The following is a 17,374-nucleotide window of genomic DNA, read 5'->3' on the forward strand; positions in this document are numbered from 1 at the left end:
GATGGTTATGAGCCACCATGTGGTTGCTGGGATTTGAACTCCGGACCTTTGGAAGAGCAGTCGGGTGCTCTTACCCACTGAGCCATCTCACCAGCCCGCTGTAGAACATCTTAAATCCTGCTTTTGAGTGGTTATTCCCTCATGAATACAATCATTTTAAACATTTGGAGACACAATGAACAGGTAATAAGCATACCACAGAGACCCACAGGCTTGACAGATCTTTAGTTCCATATTAAATAAAGAAAACTGCCTGGTTTAGAGAGTTCATACACCATGACATACACTGATTTTAAGACCTATCCCTTATGAATATAAAGACCTGGTTAACATTCACACTAGACTTAATTTTAAAAACTAGTGGACAACAAAAACAAAATTTAACCCCAAGCTTCAGCATAAAAAGGAGGTGTATTCTCCTGTGTCAGTTAAAAGATTAGTTATCTCCCAGACTGATTAATAAGTCAATAGAATGTCTACATAGCATGCATGAGTCAACGGAGTCTGTAACTAGTAAAATACACAAACATGGAGGTGGGGGGATGCGGGGGCAGGGAAGGGAGACAGTGCCACCTCCCCTATAAGTCAGCATTTAGGAAACTCAAGAAGGAAAGTTTTGAGTGTGAGACCAGCTAGGCTCTGTAGGAAGGAAGATATTGTCTCAAAAGAAATATAAAGCTAGTGGGTGTGGTGGCATATTCCAGTAATCCCAGTAGTTGGGCAAGAGAGGCAGGAGGATCTCTGTGAATTTGAGGTCAGTCTGGCCTATATTAAGTTCTAGGCCAGTGGATCTACATAGGGAAACTCTATCTCAAAAAAAGGGGGAAACCAAACCAAACCAAACCACAAACTGGGGATGGAGCTTGGTAGTAGCTTCCCTTATGTGTTGAAAATGATTTAAATAGTATGTTTGCAGAGTAGCATCTACTTCCATACAGCTATAAGCAGTTGCTCGTTCCTGCAGAAGATACCCTATAAACAAAACAGCTTTTCCGTTGGACCCCCACAAGAGGTGTGGTGCTTTTCTGAGGGAAAAAAAAATTCTATTTATAGAAGCATGGATCCTTTACCCAGAGCACAGTTCTGCAGGGAACAGCCCTCCTGCTGTCAAAGCAACAAGGATTAAAGACTTACTGCAGTTTCACAGGCACAGTGTTTATTGGGACACAATTCAAAATTTCCCCTTTCCTTTTATGTGTGATAATAAATAAACCTATAACTAGCATGCCTAGATAGAGCCTGGATTAAATCTCTAACAACCTTCCCCTCCTCAAAAAAAAAAAAAAAAGTTTAGATGAATCGACCATCTATTTCTTGGCCAGTGTCAGAGAGAATAAGACACTTGAGTCTTTCTATGTTCCAGCAACCATATGTAACGGAATACAAGCTATTGCTACATGTCTGCTGTTCCTGACATTAACTCCTTCATGAAACAAGGTTAAAAAAAACCATCTAGTCAGGACAACAACTTGCATCTGAAAGATTAGACACACAACAATAAGTTACTGCCAGGCAACTTTTTGTAGTTGAACTTTTTGTGGCAAATTATAGCTAACATAGCACTGATTTTACATTTATGAAGTTGGCATTTTTAAAGCTAACAAAAGAATGAAGCCATACCTGTAGACTCACTCTCAATCCGAGGGTGCTCCTCTCCAACTGTATTAGCAGATGGTAGCTCTATTAGAGTGAGTATGTTCCTAGACAAAGTAGAAAGCCCTGAAAGATTCTGTTGCTGCTGAGCTCTGTACACCTGCCTCAGCTGTCCCGAAATCTCTTTCCATTCTGCCTGGACCCATTTAGCCAGGGTCAGAATTGACTTAGCCACAGCATACTCAGCTTTCGCAGACTTGCAAAACGATATAGCACAAGAACTCAACATTTCCATTGCGTGTGTTGACTGGCCTACAGGGGGGGAGGGAGATATTTTGAGAGAGAGAGAGAGAGAGAGAGAGAGAGAGAGAGAGAGAGAGAGAGATAAAACCAATAATTTAACCTTAATGATAAATAATTTATTTCAAGATGAAGTAATTACTTATTTTTCTGTTTTTAAAAACATAAATTCAAGGTGGTGGCGCATGCCTTTAATTCCAGGTCTTGGGAGGCAGAGGCAGGTAGATCTCTAAGTTCAAGGCTAGTCTGGTCTACAGAACAAGTTCTAGTACAGTCAAGGCTACACAGAGAAACCTGTCTAGAAAAAACAAGTAACAAACAACTTCCTACAACTCTAGTTCCAGAGGATGAAGCACCTTCTGGTCTCGGGGATACCAGGCACATATATGTATGTGGTACATACATACGCATGGAGGCACTCAACAGAAATAAAGTGACAAAAACTAAGACAAAATAAAATAGAATATCATAAAGTCAGGCAGGCATGGTAACACGTCTTTAATCTCAACACTCAGGAAGCAGAAGTCAGCCTGCTTGACATAGTGGGTTTCAGGCCAGCTAGGAAAAGTTGTTAACAGTAACAATAAAAAAATTCAAGAGCTGGGAAAATGGACCAGTGGGTTAAATGCTTGTTGTGTAAGCACTGAGGACTATAGTTTGAATCCCCATAAATGCTGGGTGGGCTTGACAGATTGCCTGTAACCCCAGCACTCTCTGAGAATGGATATGGGTTCAAGCGAAAAAAAATTCCTGCCTCTGTAATATGAGGATAACAATCAAGGACATCCACTGTCAACCTTTGGTCCACACACATACATGTTCACACACATGAACTGAACTTAATGTAGGCACGGCTCCTACAAAGACAATAAGTAGGCACACCACATTTCCCAAAAGGAAACAATGGAATCCAGGAACAATCAAGGATTTTTGAAAACATGTCTTACTGAAGGGCACTTTATTAAACTTACATATTTTAGAAACTCAAGTATCAATTATAAAACACCGGCATGCCATAAACAATGTCCTACAAAATCTGGAAATAATCTTTTTCTAAAGTATTTCTTTATACCACACACAGAAGCATGCATACAGTTTACTAACCTGCGGTATATAACAATTTGGTTTTTTCAATATCAAGCTCAGGGCCCCATTTTTCATCCACTTCACCTTGAGTGGATAGTTTTTTAAAATGCTGGACTAAGTCCTGGGCAGTGGTTGTCTTTCCCAGCTGAACCTCACTGCACTGTGCCAGCAGTCTTGTTGCCAGTGACACGTTCCCCCGTTTTCTAGCAAATTTTGCTGCTGTTAGACCTAATTCCATGAGATGGCTTCTAATTGGTACTGTTTGTTCTGGAAAGAAGAAAATGTTTCATTAGTTCCCAACTCACTTAACTCCAGGCAGTGTTCCTGAAGCAAATTCTTCTTCACCATCTCTTAACCCTCAAACCCCAACAGCTAGCACAGTGCTTAGCATAGAACAGTGTTTAAATGAAGAAACAAACTAAGTACAGCAGCAAAGAGAAAATCATTCTCTACAAGAAATTAACCTTGTAACATTGGGATTGTCAGAAAAGAGCCTCCATCAGAGCCTGGAGAGACAGCTTGTCAGTTGAAAACATTTGCTACTGCTCTTGCAGGGGCAGTTGTATTCCCAGCACCCACAGGATGGTTCACAACTGCCTGTAATGCCAGTTCCAGGTCTGGCCTCTAGGCACATGTGGTATACATATACAAATGCAGGCAAACACTCATATACATAAGATAAAAAAAAAAATTTTTTAATGGTGAGCATGGTACATTTAAAAGGAAGGACGGGGGAGGGGAGGGGGTAGAGGAAATGGAGAATCTTAGCCAAACAGCAGGAAAAAGAATAAATAAAGGTCAAAGAAGTCAAAGACCCCTTCCCTTTCATTGACCCCCTGGACAAGGCATCTATCCTGTGGCTTTAAAGCCGTATCAATACTATGATTCCTAAACGTGTAGCCCAACAGAGAGCAGAGTCCTACCTGCCAAGTGAACACCTACATTCTAAAGGCTTTGGAACCTGTGTTAAGTAGATTCCCTGTTGCTTGTTAAAACTGCACCCTTTTTCTGTTTACCTTTTCTCAAAGAAAAGCCCACAGCCTGAGCAGTTGCTTGGCAATTAAATTAGAATTGACTTTCAACTTTTACAAATAATTTGCTTTTTCTTTTTCCCTCCTTAATGTCATTGCTAAGTGCCTTACTTAGCAGCAGAAAGCTGGTCCCTTTGCTTCATGCTTACCCTATTCTAATCCACAAGACAACTTTCAACTGACATGATTACACATAAGTAAACCTGGAACTTAATTTTTCCTAAAAACCCAGAGCCTTTTCTTTCCACTGCCCCTTGAAATGAGGAGTTTCCACTGATGCCTTACGCTGACTGACCTCCCACCAAAATCTCACGCAGCTCTACTCTCTGTCAGGTAAATTGAGTCACCTAAGAATTTGTTTATACGGTCTCTAACCTTCATATCCTACCTAAGTAATGCACCCCTCCTTTCTTCTCATTTCTACCCTCAAATTTCAGACTAATTGTTATTACTTCCTCCACAAGTTTTCTGCTAATTCCTACGGTCAGATCAGATATCGCTGTTGCATGCTCTTTTAGCTGCCTACATAGGTACTTCCACGCAGCACAGTACTGTGATGTTCATTCATTCACTGCTCAGTTCTCCCTGCTGGACTCTAAAATCTCCTTGGTTTTAACAATGAAGACAAAAGGCCCATCTTGCTTGCCATTATCTGCTAACTAATCACAGTATATGGTACAAACTACTACTTCTAGATTGTGTCTAATGAATATAACTGATTGGGAATGAAGTATATCAAAATGTTAAATTATAGACTTTCCAATGTTTCATATGGCAAGGAACAGACATGGTGGTATTTTCAACCCTGTATATGCCTCCATCCTGTGCTAAGGCTTCTATATATCTCGCCTCAAAAATGGGATAATTCTCACATAAATTACAAGGAAAGCAACTCAGAAATGCTTCAGGCTAAGGGCCCTCAATGTGCAAATGCTGAACCAGTGTTTTAAACCCAGTCAGAGGCTATCTTAGGCAGATGCCAATAACTGTCTTGTAATCCAAGGCCTAATTTGGAAGTGGATTTACTTAACAATACTTAAGATTTATTCAGTAACTTTAGTCACCATTTAATCAACTAAAAGTATAGAACTGAGGCAAGGTACTATCTATGGCAATAAAAGAGATACTTTCCGGGGGCTGGTGAGATGGCTCAGTGGGTAAGAGCACCTGACTGCTCTCCCGAAGGTCCGGAGTTCAAATCCCAGCAACCACATGGTGGCTCATAACTATCCGTAACAAGATCTAACGCCCCCTTCTGGAGCGTCTGAAGACAGCTACAGTGTACTTACATATAATAAATAAATAAATCTTTAAAAAAATAATAATAATTCATAAAAAAGAGATACTTTCCTTAAAAAAAAAGACAAAATTTGCATACTCATTCTCTAATATTTTTCATTTGAAGCATTTGAAAATCCTTGTAGCACATATTAAATGCTAAAGAACTTGTACATAGAACACATAAACAAGCCTTATTACTTCATTTAAAATGAGCAAAAGATGCTAGACATGGTGGCATACACATTTAATCTGAGCACTGGATCTCTGAGTTCAAGGACAGCCTGGTCTACTTTTGATTCAAAGATAACCAGAGCTACACAGTGAGACCCTGCCAAAAATAGAGAAAAGGCCAGGCAGGGTGGTCATACCTGTAATTCCAACATTCAGGGGCAAAGACGGGCAAGTATCTGTGAGGTCAAGGCCAGCCTGGCCTGAACAACAAGTGTTAGCGCTACAGGAAGATAGATCTTGCCTCCTCCCCCAGTAAAAAAGAAAAGCAGGCAAAAGATGTCAAGAGACATTTGAAACATAAAGCACACAATAATATCTGCAAAGAAAATGAGGAAATGCACTAGCACCAGAGAAATACAAACTAAAATCATGAACTAAAATTATACCTCCTCCAGTGACTACAAAAAAGGAATAAGAGAAAAACTGGAATAAATACTAAAAAACATAAAAAAGGCATAACTAGCTAAGAAATACTGAATTATTTACAAAGTAGAAACCAATAATGCAACAATCTCACTCCTATACTTCAACTCAAGAGCTTCAACATAGCCCCAAGATTTGACTGTGGTATTGAACATGACTATAGTAACAGTTTGTCCTGTCAACTTGACAGGATTTGGAATCACTACAGAAATAGACCTCTGAATGCATCTGTGAAGGTGTTTCCAAAAAGGTTTAGCTTTTAAGATGGGAAAACTCACCCCAAAAAACAGTGTAGGCACTACAGTGTCTATGGGAGCAAAAAGGAGAAAGCAAACTAAGCGTTAGCACTTATCTCTGCTTCCTGGTGGCAGATGTGACCAGCTACTGTGCATTTCTGTCTCCATGATTTCCCTATCATGATGAACTGTACCTTGGACTTTGAACCAACATAAACCCTTCTTTCCTTAAGTTTATTGTCAGGTTTTAGCTGAAGCAACAAGAAAAATAAATACAAATGTTCATAGCAGCTTCATGCTTAGCTACCCAACTAGAAAAACTGAAAACAAACTCATACCAGAGAATGGAAAAATACACCAATGGTGGCACATTCATACAGTGGAATACTACTGGACAATAAAGAAGGTCCACTTGACTAACAAGTTAACATGGAAAAACCTTTAAAATATCATGTAAGCTAGAGACACCAAATATAGTAGCATGCAGTACAATTCCATTTATGTAAAGACATAGCAAAGATAAATCTAATTTACAGTAACAGAAAGCAAATCATCAACTGCCCGAGATGGGGCAGTAGTAAGAGACACAGGCTTTTCTGGGTACACAGAGGAAGATGGGAAAACACTCAAACTGACACTTAAATTTGTGTAATCTACATCTCAGTGAAGTTAACTGTAAGAAAAAGAAAATCAGGCCAAGAAGTAGCATGTGCCTTTAATCCCAGTACTTGAAAGGCAGAGTTTGAAGCCAGCCTGATCTACACAGTAAGTTCCATAAAGGGTTGGTGCAAAAGATGATAATAAGGAGGAGGAGGGGAGAGAAGGGAAAGGGAGAATATGTTACCTTTAATTTTCTCTAACAGTTGATTCTGGTACATGGTATATCTCAGTGCCTGCATCCATGGCCGCACATCATGTTGCTTACATGAGCGAAGAGCATCACTAAAGAGTGGGATAAGACAGTCCTGCCAGAAAGACAAACACTTGTGTAAAACAATCTCACCTAATAAGCTCAGGATAGACTACAGCCTTTAGATCTATTCCAACTTTCCTACAACCTTCCAGCATGTCTCTTGCAACCTGTGGTTTATACATTTGAATTCTTGGTCCCAACTGGTAGAACTGTTTGGGAAGGATAAGGCAATATGGTCTTGTTGAAGGAATAGAGTTAATGAGGGTAGGGTTTGAGGTTTCAACATTCAGTGTCTCTCATTCACTCTGCCTCCAACTTGGAAATCAAAACCTATGGTCTCAGCAGTCATGCCTACAGTCTGTTATCAAGAACTCTAACCCTCTGAAACTATAAGGTCCAAATCAAATACTTTCTTTCATAAGCTGTCTTGGTCATGGTATAAAATTAAAGCATTAAAAAAGAATCTAAGCCATACCCAAACAGAAAACCTTTGTTTTATTAAATAAATCCAGGATATTAAGTACAATTTGTCAGTATATTTACTAAATAAAGTACATTTGTAAAAACATCTGTGTATTATAAGAGAAAAAGCATTAAACTACTGATTCTATAATTTTCCAAGATTGCAACTCCTTTGCAAAGGTTTTCTCTTTGGTTGAAGCTTACTCTATTTAGAGTCAAATCCAAAATTTACCTATAAGAAAAACCAAAAGGTCAAAACCTCAGGTTCTTCTGTCTGCTCTATACTACCAAAATGAAAATCTGCCTAGAGGAGCAGGAGAGATGACTCAGTGGTTGAAGGGACTGGCTGCTTTTCCAGTGGCCCCAAGTTCAATTCCCAGCACTCACATGGCGACTTACAACTGTCTGTAATTCAAGGATCAAACATCCTCAATACAGACACACATGCAGACAAGACACTAATGTACATAAAATAAAAATTATTCTAAAATAGAAAAAAAGAAAATCTGTCTAGAAATATATTTTAGACTTCTGACTTCACCAGTTTATTCAATTATAAATTCTACTTTAAAAACTGAGAAAATGAAGATTTTGATCTATACTATCTTATTAATACTCACAGAAAATGCTTACAAAAATACACTTCAAGGATGGAAAGATGGCTCAGTGGTTAAAAGCACTTGTTGCTTTCAGAAGACCCATGTTAAATTCCCAGCACTCCCATGGTGGCTCACACCCATCTGTAACTCAAATCCTAAGGGATCCATCCAATGCCCTGGTTCCAGTTTCTAAAGGCACCAAACATGTAAGTGGTACACAGACATGCATGCAGGCAAAACATTCATAGACATAAACTAATTTTTTTAAAAATGTAAGTAAGGAAAAAGCAAAAACAAAACAAACAACAAATAATCAACATACCTCTGTTGAAAGTCTATTAGACACTGTGTTCTCGAGGGCAGATGAGCAGTACAGCTGAAGGGTACTCAGTACTGGCAAGGACTGTGACACCGTTAGAGTAGACAATCTTAGTGGTCCAATAGCAATGCGCGAGGTTTGCTTCAAGTACTTTACCACATTTCTGAAAGAATGTATTTGCTGTCAATTAACATTCTTCAGCTTGTAGTCATTAACATCAAGTCACTAAGGCATTATCATTTGGCAACAAAAATCAGGGGTCATAGAAAGAAAAAGCAGCCTGCTCTATAAGCCTGTGAGCAAAGTAAGACATTTACATGTAGGGGTTTCTGCACATCTATAGTTCCAATCACAGCATCCCTTGCAGTCAATGTACACTAGAGACTCACTCGGTTAAGGACTGCCATTTCTGATCTTGTTCCACATGGTTTAAAGCAGTTGCCAGGAAGACTGAGCTTCTCAACAGTTGGACTTCAATGGATTTCTGAAGCTCCCGTGGGTCTGGGCTTAGCATGTTAGGAAGCAGCTTTTTCATATCTAAACAAGTTAGATAAATTAATTTGATCCTAATGTACAAAAGTATTTAATATATTCTAGCAATACTTAATTATCATTAATGAAAGCTTCCTTTCATTAAATTTAGGTAGTTAAACATAAAGCATTTCATATCACAAAATATATAGTACTATTTAACATAAAATTATACTTCCTGTCTCTAAGAATTACCTGCCCTTAAAAGCGCAAACACTAGCAAGCAACCTATTTTCACCCTTCTTTTTATATCCATACTTTGCTCAAAAATAGACTAAAACTTGATTCTAAAAAGGATTTAACCATTTCAGTGAATTTTCCTCCACTTTCGTTCATGAAATTTAACTCATTTTTTTACTTATTTAGTTGTGTGCGCTGTGTGTGCATCTGGAGGCCAGAGGTCAACCTCTGGTAATCTTCCTTGAGTATTATCCATCTTTGTTTGTTTTGAGACAGTCTCTTACTGGCCACCCTACTATACCTGCTTTCACTGGGATTACAAGCATATCCAACCATACAAAGCTTTTTGACACAGATCCTATACTCAGCTCTTCATGCTTGTGTGATAAGCATTTTAGTGACTGAGCAAGCTCCTAAATCTCAAACTTATTTGTATATCCTTAACTAAGTGCACCAAATGCATTTACACCAGAAAAACTAAAATAATTCTAAAACAAGTAAACTATAATTATTATAGACTTGAAATTAAGTTCAGAGATGAATACTCTTTAAACAAGCCAACCCACTAATTTAGCACCTCCTATTAAGAAACCAAAACCACCAGGAACAGTGGAGCTCAGCACTCAGGAGGCAGAGGTAAAGAGGATCTCATGAATTCAGGCAAAGTCGACATACTGAGTTCCAAGGGAACAGACACAGAGATACACACACACACCAAAATTTCAGAAAGGAAAATTAGTTTTAAAATAAATTTTTCTCTCATTCTTAAAATTGAATGTTTTTTCAAAAATGTAAACAAGAGGTTAATTACATGGAAATAAAACTGACACATTAAGTCAAGGGGGAAACTGCCTTTTCAGTTATACACATGTCAAGAATGATCCTGGTGAGTTTGTGTAGCTCTCCAGAGGTACTTGAGAGCTTTACACAATGCAGCCTACTCTCCAAGGGGCAAACCTCAAAAACACAGCAGACGTTCGAATGTCACAAAGCAGTGTGCAGTGTGCTCATCAAGATGAAAACTGCAGCCAAAACATTGCTTTGTACTTTGTCAAGCTAAATGTCTACATTCATCTCAAAGTATCAATATCACATCCTTCTAGTTTAGTTCTGAGTCATTTTTCATTTGCTTTATCAACTATTACTAGCAAGACCCTACTTCTATTTCTTTGCATAGTTTAGGTCTCCAAATAAATATACAGAAACTTGCAATAGTCTAGGACTCCAAATAAACAGACAGAAGTTTACCGATTTCCAAGGGCAAGATAATGAATAATCTTGTAATGAAAAAAAAAATTAAAGCCATTCTCAAATACCTATTTTTTCTTTTGACCCTCCAGCAAGCAGATTAATATTTTCTCCTGGTAATAATTCCAACTGCTCAATGCACTCAACAAACTCTCCAGACTCGAAGCTGCTTAGTGACCTGTAATTAAAATACCCATCAGTTTGTGTTAGGCCTTACCAGCTTGTATAACCATTGGGGGCTGCAGGGAGAACAAGCACTGGAAGGAAGCAGCCATCTAGAGAAATGGAATTTACAAGCAAAGCACCAATTTATCTTGATGTGGCTCCCATGACCTCAGTAACACTACAGCTGCAATGACGGGAAAACAGGAAAACATGGTCCTAGCTATGACAACCAGTTGGGCTTGCTCGCCCTTTGTCTCCATCTTTCTGTAGTGAGTGAGCCGGGTGCCTGTTAATACACTGGCAGTACACTCTACAATATGTCTTCAATCCTTGCTCTCTCCAAGCCACTGCATCCAGCCAGCTGGCCTCTCTCCCCACCAAGAGCCTATACTCTTTTCCTATTAAGTCTCCTATCTAAGTTTTGTACCTTAGCCCTGACTCCTTCACTGAGATCCTGTTTTTTATGAGACTCATTTACCCTCCCCGAAAGAATTCCAAATTTCTGTTTTCTTATTTGCAGCCATTTCCTATGGCCCTGGTGCTCCAATGCCAAAATGAGATACCTCAGTCATACTAAGCTCCTCACTACTCCACTGTCCTCCCACAGATAAGGAAGATTTATGTTCTCAATCTCTCTCTTCTATCTCCTGTAAGACAAGCTCTCCATTGCTCTGGAACTCACTTATACAACTAAGGATGAAAGTCCTGACTCTACCTCTCAAGCGCTGAGATTACTGCCTACATTCACCTACCCCCAGCCTACCCCAACTCCCATGCTCTCCTTATCTGCCTCTCTCACTGGTCCCTCTTATCACTAGGTCTAAAGACAGCAATGGAAATGTTCTCGCCTGCCTTAACGAACTCCTGCTCCAACCTACACCAGTATAACCAGCTGTATCTCAAGTGAGACAGTGAGATGCCCTAACTCCAATCTACCACAGCTATCCTAAACTATCGATGACTAACTCCTTTCCTTGAGACATAGAAAAGGTAAGTCTTCTTAATGTTTTGTCAAGGTGTTTTCTCCTGTCTCTTCGATCTCCATTTTGAAGAGCTAAAAACGGTGTTTTGTCCTGCTACACAGACTCTTTTCAGTTTTCAGGACGATGACAGCAAGCCAACTATGATGAGCTTTGCCCTATGTCTTCAGAAACACAGCAGTCCGGTGTGAGCCTCTCAAAAGAATTGCCTTTTTAAGTATAATGATTCTATTTTCCCACTAAGCAGATTTCTTCCTTGTCTGTTAGCTTCCTGTTATAAATATAACCAACTTTGGTATTTCTCACCACTGAAGAAGGCTACTTATTGACAGGGCAGACAACACAGACCCATAACTGGCCAATGCAGCCCTTACTTGATATAGTTGAAATCAGCTTTCAGATTGAGTGAGGTGCTGGTGGCATTCTTCTTCAGGTCATGGACTGCGCTCTGCCACTCCTGCACAGCAGCCCAGTCAGCAATAGAGATGTAGCACTCACATGCCTTATTTCCTAGGTAGTTGATAACTTCAGGGGAAGAGTCAATTGATTTGGATAGAACAGTTTTTCTAGAATCACCTGAAAGGGTTTGGTTTTTTTTTTTTAAAAAAAAAAAAAAAAAAAAAAAAAAGACAAAATTGAGAACTGTTAATATACCACGAAAAGAAGGTACACTCCTGGAAGTTTACCTGCACAAATGAACGGTAGCTTTGGCATATTTTAAATGTAAACACTGAATGCTCACCATTTAGAGAGTGTTTGGGGCTGGCACTGTTACGTCCAGCATTGGCCAACGTGAGGACAGATTTGTCAAAGCTGGAGATGCAGCAATCAACACCTGTCATGGCACACAGGTGCTCCTGGTACTCCACAGAGGCCTTTTCAAACCTTAAATGCAAATATAGAAGCCTTATTTCTTGAAAAAATTACTCAAATGTATCTCAATCCTAAAAGAATTAATGACGAGAAAATGAATTAAATGAATTGCAAGACAATAAGTCAGTTATTTGGAGGAGATTAGATCTGTCTCACACCAAGACATTATAGAACAACTAGTGGAAACGATCAATAACAACTTTTGATTTCCACAAATAAAGTATGTCAAATTATCTTATATTCACAAATATGTAGCAGTATCAATTAAGAAAAATCAGATTGTGGAATATTTACCACAGCAAGATGCTTTAAAATACTGTTGTGTAGAAAAGCTGTGCAGCTCCATAGGTATACTGCTGTTTCTGTAGCAGAGGAAGACACTGCCCACATAACAAATGGAGCTTTATAGGCACACCAAAACCTGCAGACACCAGGTAATTTATTCTTCCAAATTTAAGTGGTTGTTTCTCTCTAAAAATTTCTAAAAACTATTTAAATGTATGAGGTATGCCCTTCAGTCAAAACTGAATCAATCTGTACATGTAATCAATCCACAAAATTGTGAGCAAACACTCCAGCAACACACAATACCACACCAGAGTCGAATATGGAAGGTTTTCAATCAAAAATCATGTTAAAACTATTTATGAAGCTGAAAGACCTTGCTTTCCAGTATGATTTCTCATAACCTGTAACTTAAATGAGACATTCATACATGGCTGCTAATCAAAAACCAAATGAAAGATGCCTCCTTCTTAAGTGATTACAGTACAATGCTCAAAGTAGACAAAGCCATTTTCAATATTATACAATACAAAGAATTTGGACATAAAAAATACTATTACTTATTTCTTTCCTTCTAACTTACCTCCCTTCAGCCTGCTGGGCCACTGAGTTAATCCAGAGAAGGTTTTTACCAACAGCTGAAGATGACCAGACAGCAATTCCCTGTATAGCTTCAGGACAATGGAGCTCACACAGTGCTTCTACCACCATCATGATAGTTACTTCCAATTCACTCCCCTGGAAACAGCAGGCAAAAGATTAATCACAGACCTCTAGATACCACGGAAATTCAATTCTCTACGGAACTTACAAGATCTGGCCACAATCTATATAAATTTAACAATCAGTTTCACAATATTTAGCTTAGATAGCTTAAGAATCATCACAAAACATCTATTCTGAACCTAATTATAATTAAAGAACTTTCCCACACATTATAATGTATTCCACAGACAAATTCCTTACTTACTATTCCTAAAGTCCCAGTCTTTAGGAATAAGACGTTCATATTTTTAACATGTTCTGTGTAGAAAACTTAAGTAAATTTTATGGTCAGTAATGGGGAAGTAATGGGAAGTAAAGTTTGTAATGGAAAAGTCACCAGTTTTGTAAGATACTGAATAAAGCCTAGAAAAAGAACTAAAGTAAACTTATCTACAGATATCTATATTGGGGGAGGGGGAGAGGGAGAGGCAGAGAAAAACAGACAGACAGAGGGGGGATATCTATATATAACTCCATCAGAGACCAAACTCAAATTCCTACAATCAGTTAAAATGCATCCCAAATACAGCACATTACCTGAGTTAGACTATTTGTTTTCATTTCAGTAAGTAAGTCAAAGCCATGCCTCACTGTCACTGCAGGCTGACCTGCCAACAATCCAACCCTCATGATGGAGAGGCGGATCCGAGTAAGCCAGTCTTGGCAAGTCTGTCGATTGGTATAGAAAAAAGTCCTAATGACCTTTAAAAAAAAGAAAAGGACTCAGGACTAGTTCCAATCATGGTGAAGATGCCTTAAATACACATAAACGGAATCCAGATGGCCTGTGATCTCAGCCATACCCCCCCACCAGGTATCACAATCTATTACAAAGCACCACTATTCCACAACACCAACCTTGGGAGGTGATGTTAATGCATTGGCACATCCCTCATAGGCATTATACATTAATTTCTCCAGGTTCTCCAGATACTGAAGCAGAAGAACAAGTCTAAGCTGATTGCTTCCATGGCCTTCATCATTATCTGCAGTGGTCCACTGACTAACATCCTGGTCAGGGTTTAGTGTGTGGGCTGCAAGACTTCTAATGATACCTGAAAACAAAAACAGCATCATTCTGAATCAGAGAAAACTCTTAGTAAATCAAATTACCAGATATCCTATTTATATATTCATCAATTTAAAGCAAAAAGCAAAAACTAAAAATCTCTCACTTTCTGAGGAAAACATTTGTCCATGTAATCTCCTAAGCTTTTGAACAAAAGCAGATGTGCACATAACTAACAGACCTTATCTTAAAAGATCTAGAAATTGAGTTTGAGGCCAGCCTGGTCTACAAAGTGAGTTCCAGGACAGCCAGGGCTATAGAGAAACCATGTCTTGAAAAACCAAAAAAAAAAAAAAAAGAAAGAAAGAAATCTAGAAATTATTCAACATTAAAGAAAAAAAAAACAAAAAAAAAACCTCTGAAATCTCTATCAGTATAAGAAAGCAAAGGTTTCTAAAGTTAAAGACCTAGAAAGCCATCTGCATCACAAATTTTGAAGAATGCTAAGTTGTTGGTTACCTTCAATTGTCTGGAATGTGTCCTGAGCTCTGCCCAATGGGGTTCGCAACTTTGAAAGAACAGTAAACTGCGCAGCTTCCCAAATAGCCCACTGCCAAAGGACAGCATCTGTCTTTAGAAGATTGCGGGGAATTGTGGATTGGTCACGCTTATCCAGCCTCTGGCAGCTATAGAACAATCTTTCTAACCAATTGTCCTTCCTGGGAAAAGTAGTTTCATATGTAACAGACAATGACAACTTCATTTTAATAATCAAAACAAGTGCAAGGTACATGGAAATAAGGACCAATTTTTCATTCCAAAAGAAAACTGCATCATAGAATAGGCTGGGGTGCACAGCTCATTACAATTTGGCTGCCAGGTAACATTTCATCTACTATAACTGAACATTTTGACAATATCATCACCTCCAACCCTCCCTCCAATGGATTCATGATAATCAGATCAGTCAACTGTCAATCATCAGTGAATGTCACAGCCCATTTTTGTTGATAAAAATACCATCTTCAAAGCAGTACTCTCTCTACACCTGATGAAAACCAAAGTGAGCTAGCAAAAAAATATTGCCTTCAAATTTGGCACCTTGGATAATATTTTCTCAAATCTGGGTGTAATTATCATCCTAGTCTTTTTAAGAGAAGTACCTTTTTCTAATGAAAGAGTCTTACCCTGTTCGGTGAGAGTTTCCATACAAAATGAAACTAATGACATCTGAAAAGTCCTGAGGGTGGAACGTGTTACTTGGTGCTTTACTCATGTGGCTTCTCAATGCTAGAGAAATCTCCTGAATCTCTGTGTGATTGTTATTGCTGTTAACAGAAAACAGTCATTATTATCATTTAACATGTTTTAGGAGAAAGGGTAGCAGACTCTATTAATGAGATACTACTGTACATCACTAAAAGCACAAACAAAACCAAGGCTTAAAAATGGAGTAGAGGACACCAGGCATGGTGGTCCATGTATTTAATCCTAGTATTCAGGAGACAGAGGCATGTAGATTCTGGAGTTCAAGGTCAGCCTGGTCTGTAAAGCAGATTCAAGACATAGTTAAGATTATGTAGTAAGAATCTATCTCTAAAGACAAAATGCACATACACAGGAGGGGATTATAATGTCGTAATTTTAGAATCTCAAATTGTTGGTACAGAGGGCTAAAGAGAAGGCTCAATGTTAAGAGTATTGGCGGCTCTTGGTGCTCTTCCAGGGAAGTTCAGTTCCCAGTACCGACACAGGGGCTCACAACTGCCCATAACTCCAGATCCCGGGACTCCAACACCAGGGGACAAATACACATATATGCACACAAACCCAGGCTTGCACATACATTAAGTAAAATCTATTTTTAAAAAGACTTCTAGCCGGGCGTGGTGGCACATGCCTTTAATCCCAGCACTTGGGAGGCAAAGGCAGGCGGATTTCTGAGTTCGAGGCCAGCCTGGTCTACAGAGTGAGTTCCAGGACAGCCAGGGCTACCCAGAGAAACCCTGTCTCGAAAAACCAAAAAAAAAAAAAAAAAGACTTCTAGTACACATCTATAATACTAGAACTTGGAGGGCAGAAAGATCTTGAGTTCAAGAACAGCCTGGACTACAAACCTAGACCTTCCATAAATACATACATACATAAATACATACATACATACATACATAGGCCTTCAATAAATAAATAAATAAATAAATAAATAAATAAATAAATAAATAAGGAAAAGGGTGCCCGCTGAGTGGAATCCTTGCCCAATAAATACAAAGCTCTAGGTTTGCCAACAAACTGAACACTGTGATGCATACTTGTAATCCCAGCACTCTGAAGGAAGGAAAGAAAAAGAAGTAGTAGGAACTAAGTGAAAAAAAAAAAAGTAGTAGTAGGCAGTTTAGGATTCTCCTTGGCTACACAAGAAGTTAGAGGCTACGCTGGGAAAACTGAAACCCATCAAAAATGAAACAAATGTTCCCAAAATCAGCTTAATCAAAAGCTAGCTAGCTAGATAGCTAGATAATGGGGTTAGACTCAGTTACTAACGGTACTTCTTGATCTGCAGAGGAGGTGGGTTTGGTTTCTAGTACCCACAAGGCAGCTCAAAAACATATGATGGGGGCTGGAGATATGGCTCAGCGGTTAAGAGAAGTCATGAGGTCAATTCCCAGCAAACACGAGGGCTCACAACCATCTGTAATGAGATCTGATGCCCTTTCTGGTATGTCTGAAGACAGCTACAGTATACTCATGTATATAAAATAAATGAATCTTAAAAAAAGAAAGAAAGGAGCAGGGCGTGGTGGCACACGCCTTTAATCCCAGCACTTGGGAGGCAGAGGCAGGTGAATTTCTGAGTTCAAGGCCAG

At 38.9% G+C, this 17,374-nt stretch overlaps 1 protein-coding gene across 4 annotated transcripts in view; it reads right to left on the minus strand.

The window, feature by feature from the left end:
* Positions 1-17,374, minus strand: part of Smg1 (SMG1 nonsense mediated mRNA decay associated PI3K related kinase) — a 110,437-nt gene that overhangs the window by 38,977 nt on the left and 54,086 nt on the right. For all 4 annotated transcript variants that reach the window (XM_021193999.2, XM_029538497.1, XM_029538502.1 and 1 more), the window contains 13 exons: positions 15,698-15,838; positions 15,030-15,229; positions 14,360-14,556; positions 14,039-14,203; positions 13,320-13,474; positions 12,321-12,463; positions 11,953-12,154; positions 10,502-10,611; positions 8,864-9,011; positions 8,478-8,637; positions 7,026-7,146; positions 2,998-3,246; positions 1,621-1,905 (listed from right to left, as the gene is read on the minus strand). In XM_021193999.2, the coding sequence (XP_021049658.1) occupies positions 1,621-1,905; positions 2,998-3,246; positions 7,026-7,146; positions 8,478-8,637; positions 8,864-9,011; positions 10,502-10,611; positions 11,953-12,154; positions 12,321-12,463; positions 13,320-13,474; positions 14,039-14,203; positions 14,360-14,556; positions 15,030-15,229; positions 15,698-15,838 (2,276 nt within the window). The remainder of the gene's footprint in view (positions 1-1,620; positions 1,906-2,997; positions 3,247-7,025; positions 7,147-8,477; positions 8,638-8,863; positions 9,012-10,501; positions 10,612-11,952; positions 12,155-12,320; positions 12,464-13,319; positions 13,475-14,038; positions 14,204-14,359; positions 14,557-15,029; positions 15,230-15,697; positions 15,839-17,374) is intronic.

The sequence above is a fragment of the Mus pahari genome, chromosome 1, assembly GCF_900095145.1.
Source record: "Mus pahari chromosome 1, PAHARI_EIJ_v1.1, whole genome shotgun sequence".
Taxonomy (NCBI): Eukaryota; Metazoa; Chordata; class Mammalia; order Rodentia; family Muridae; genus Mus; species Mus pahari.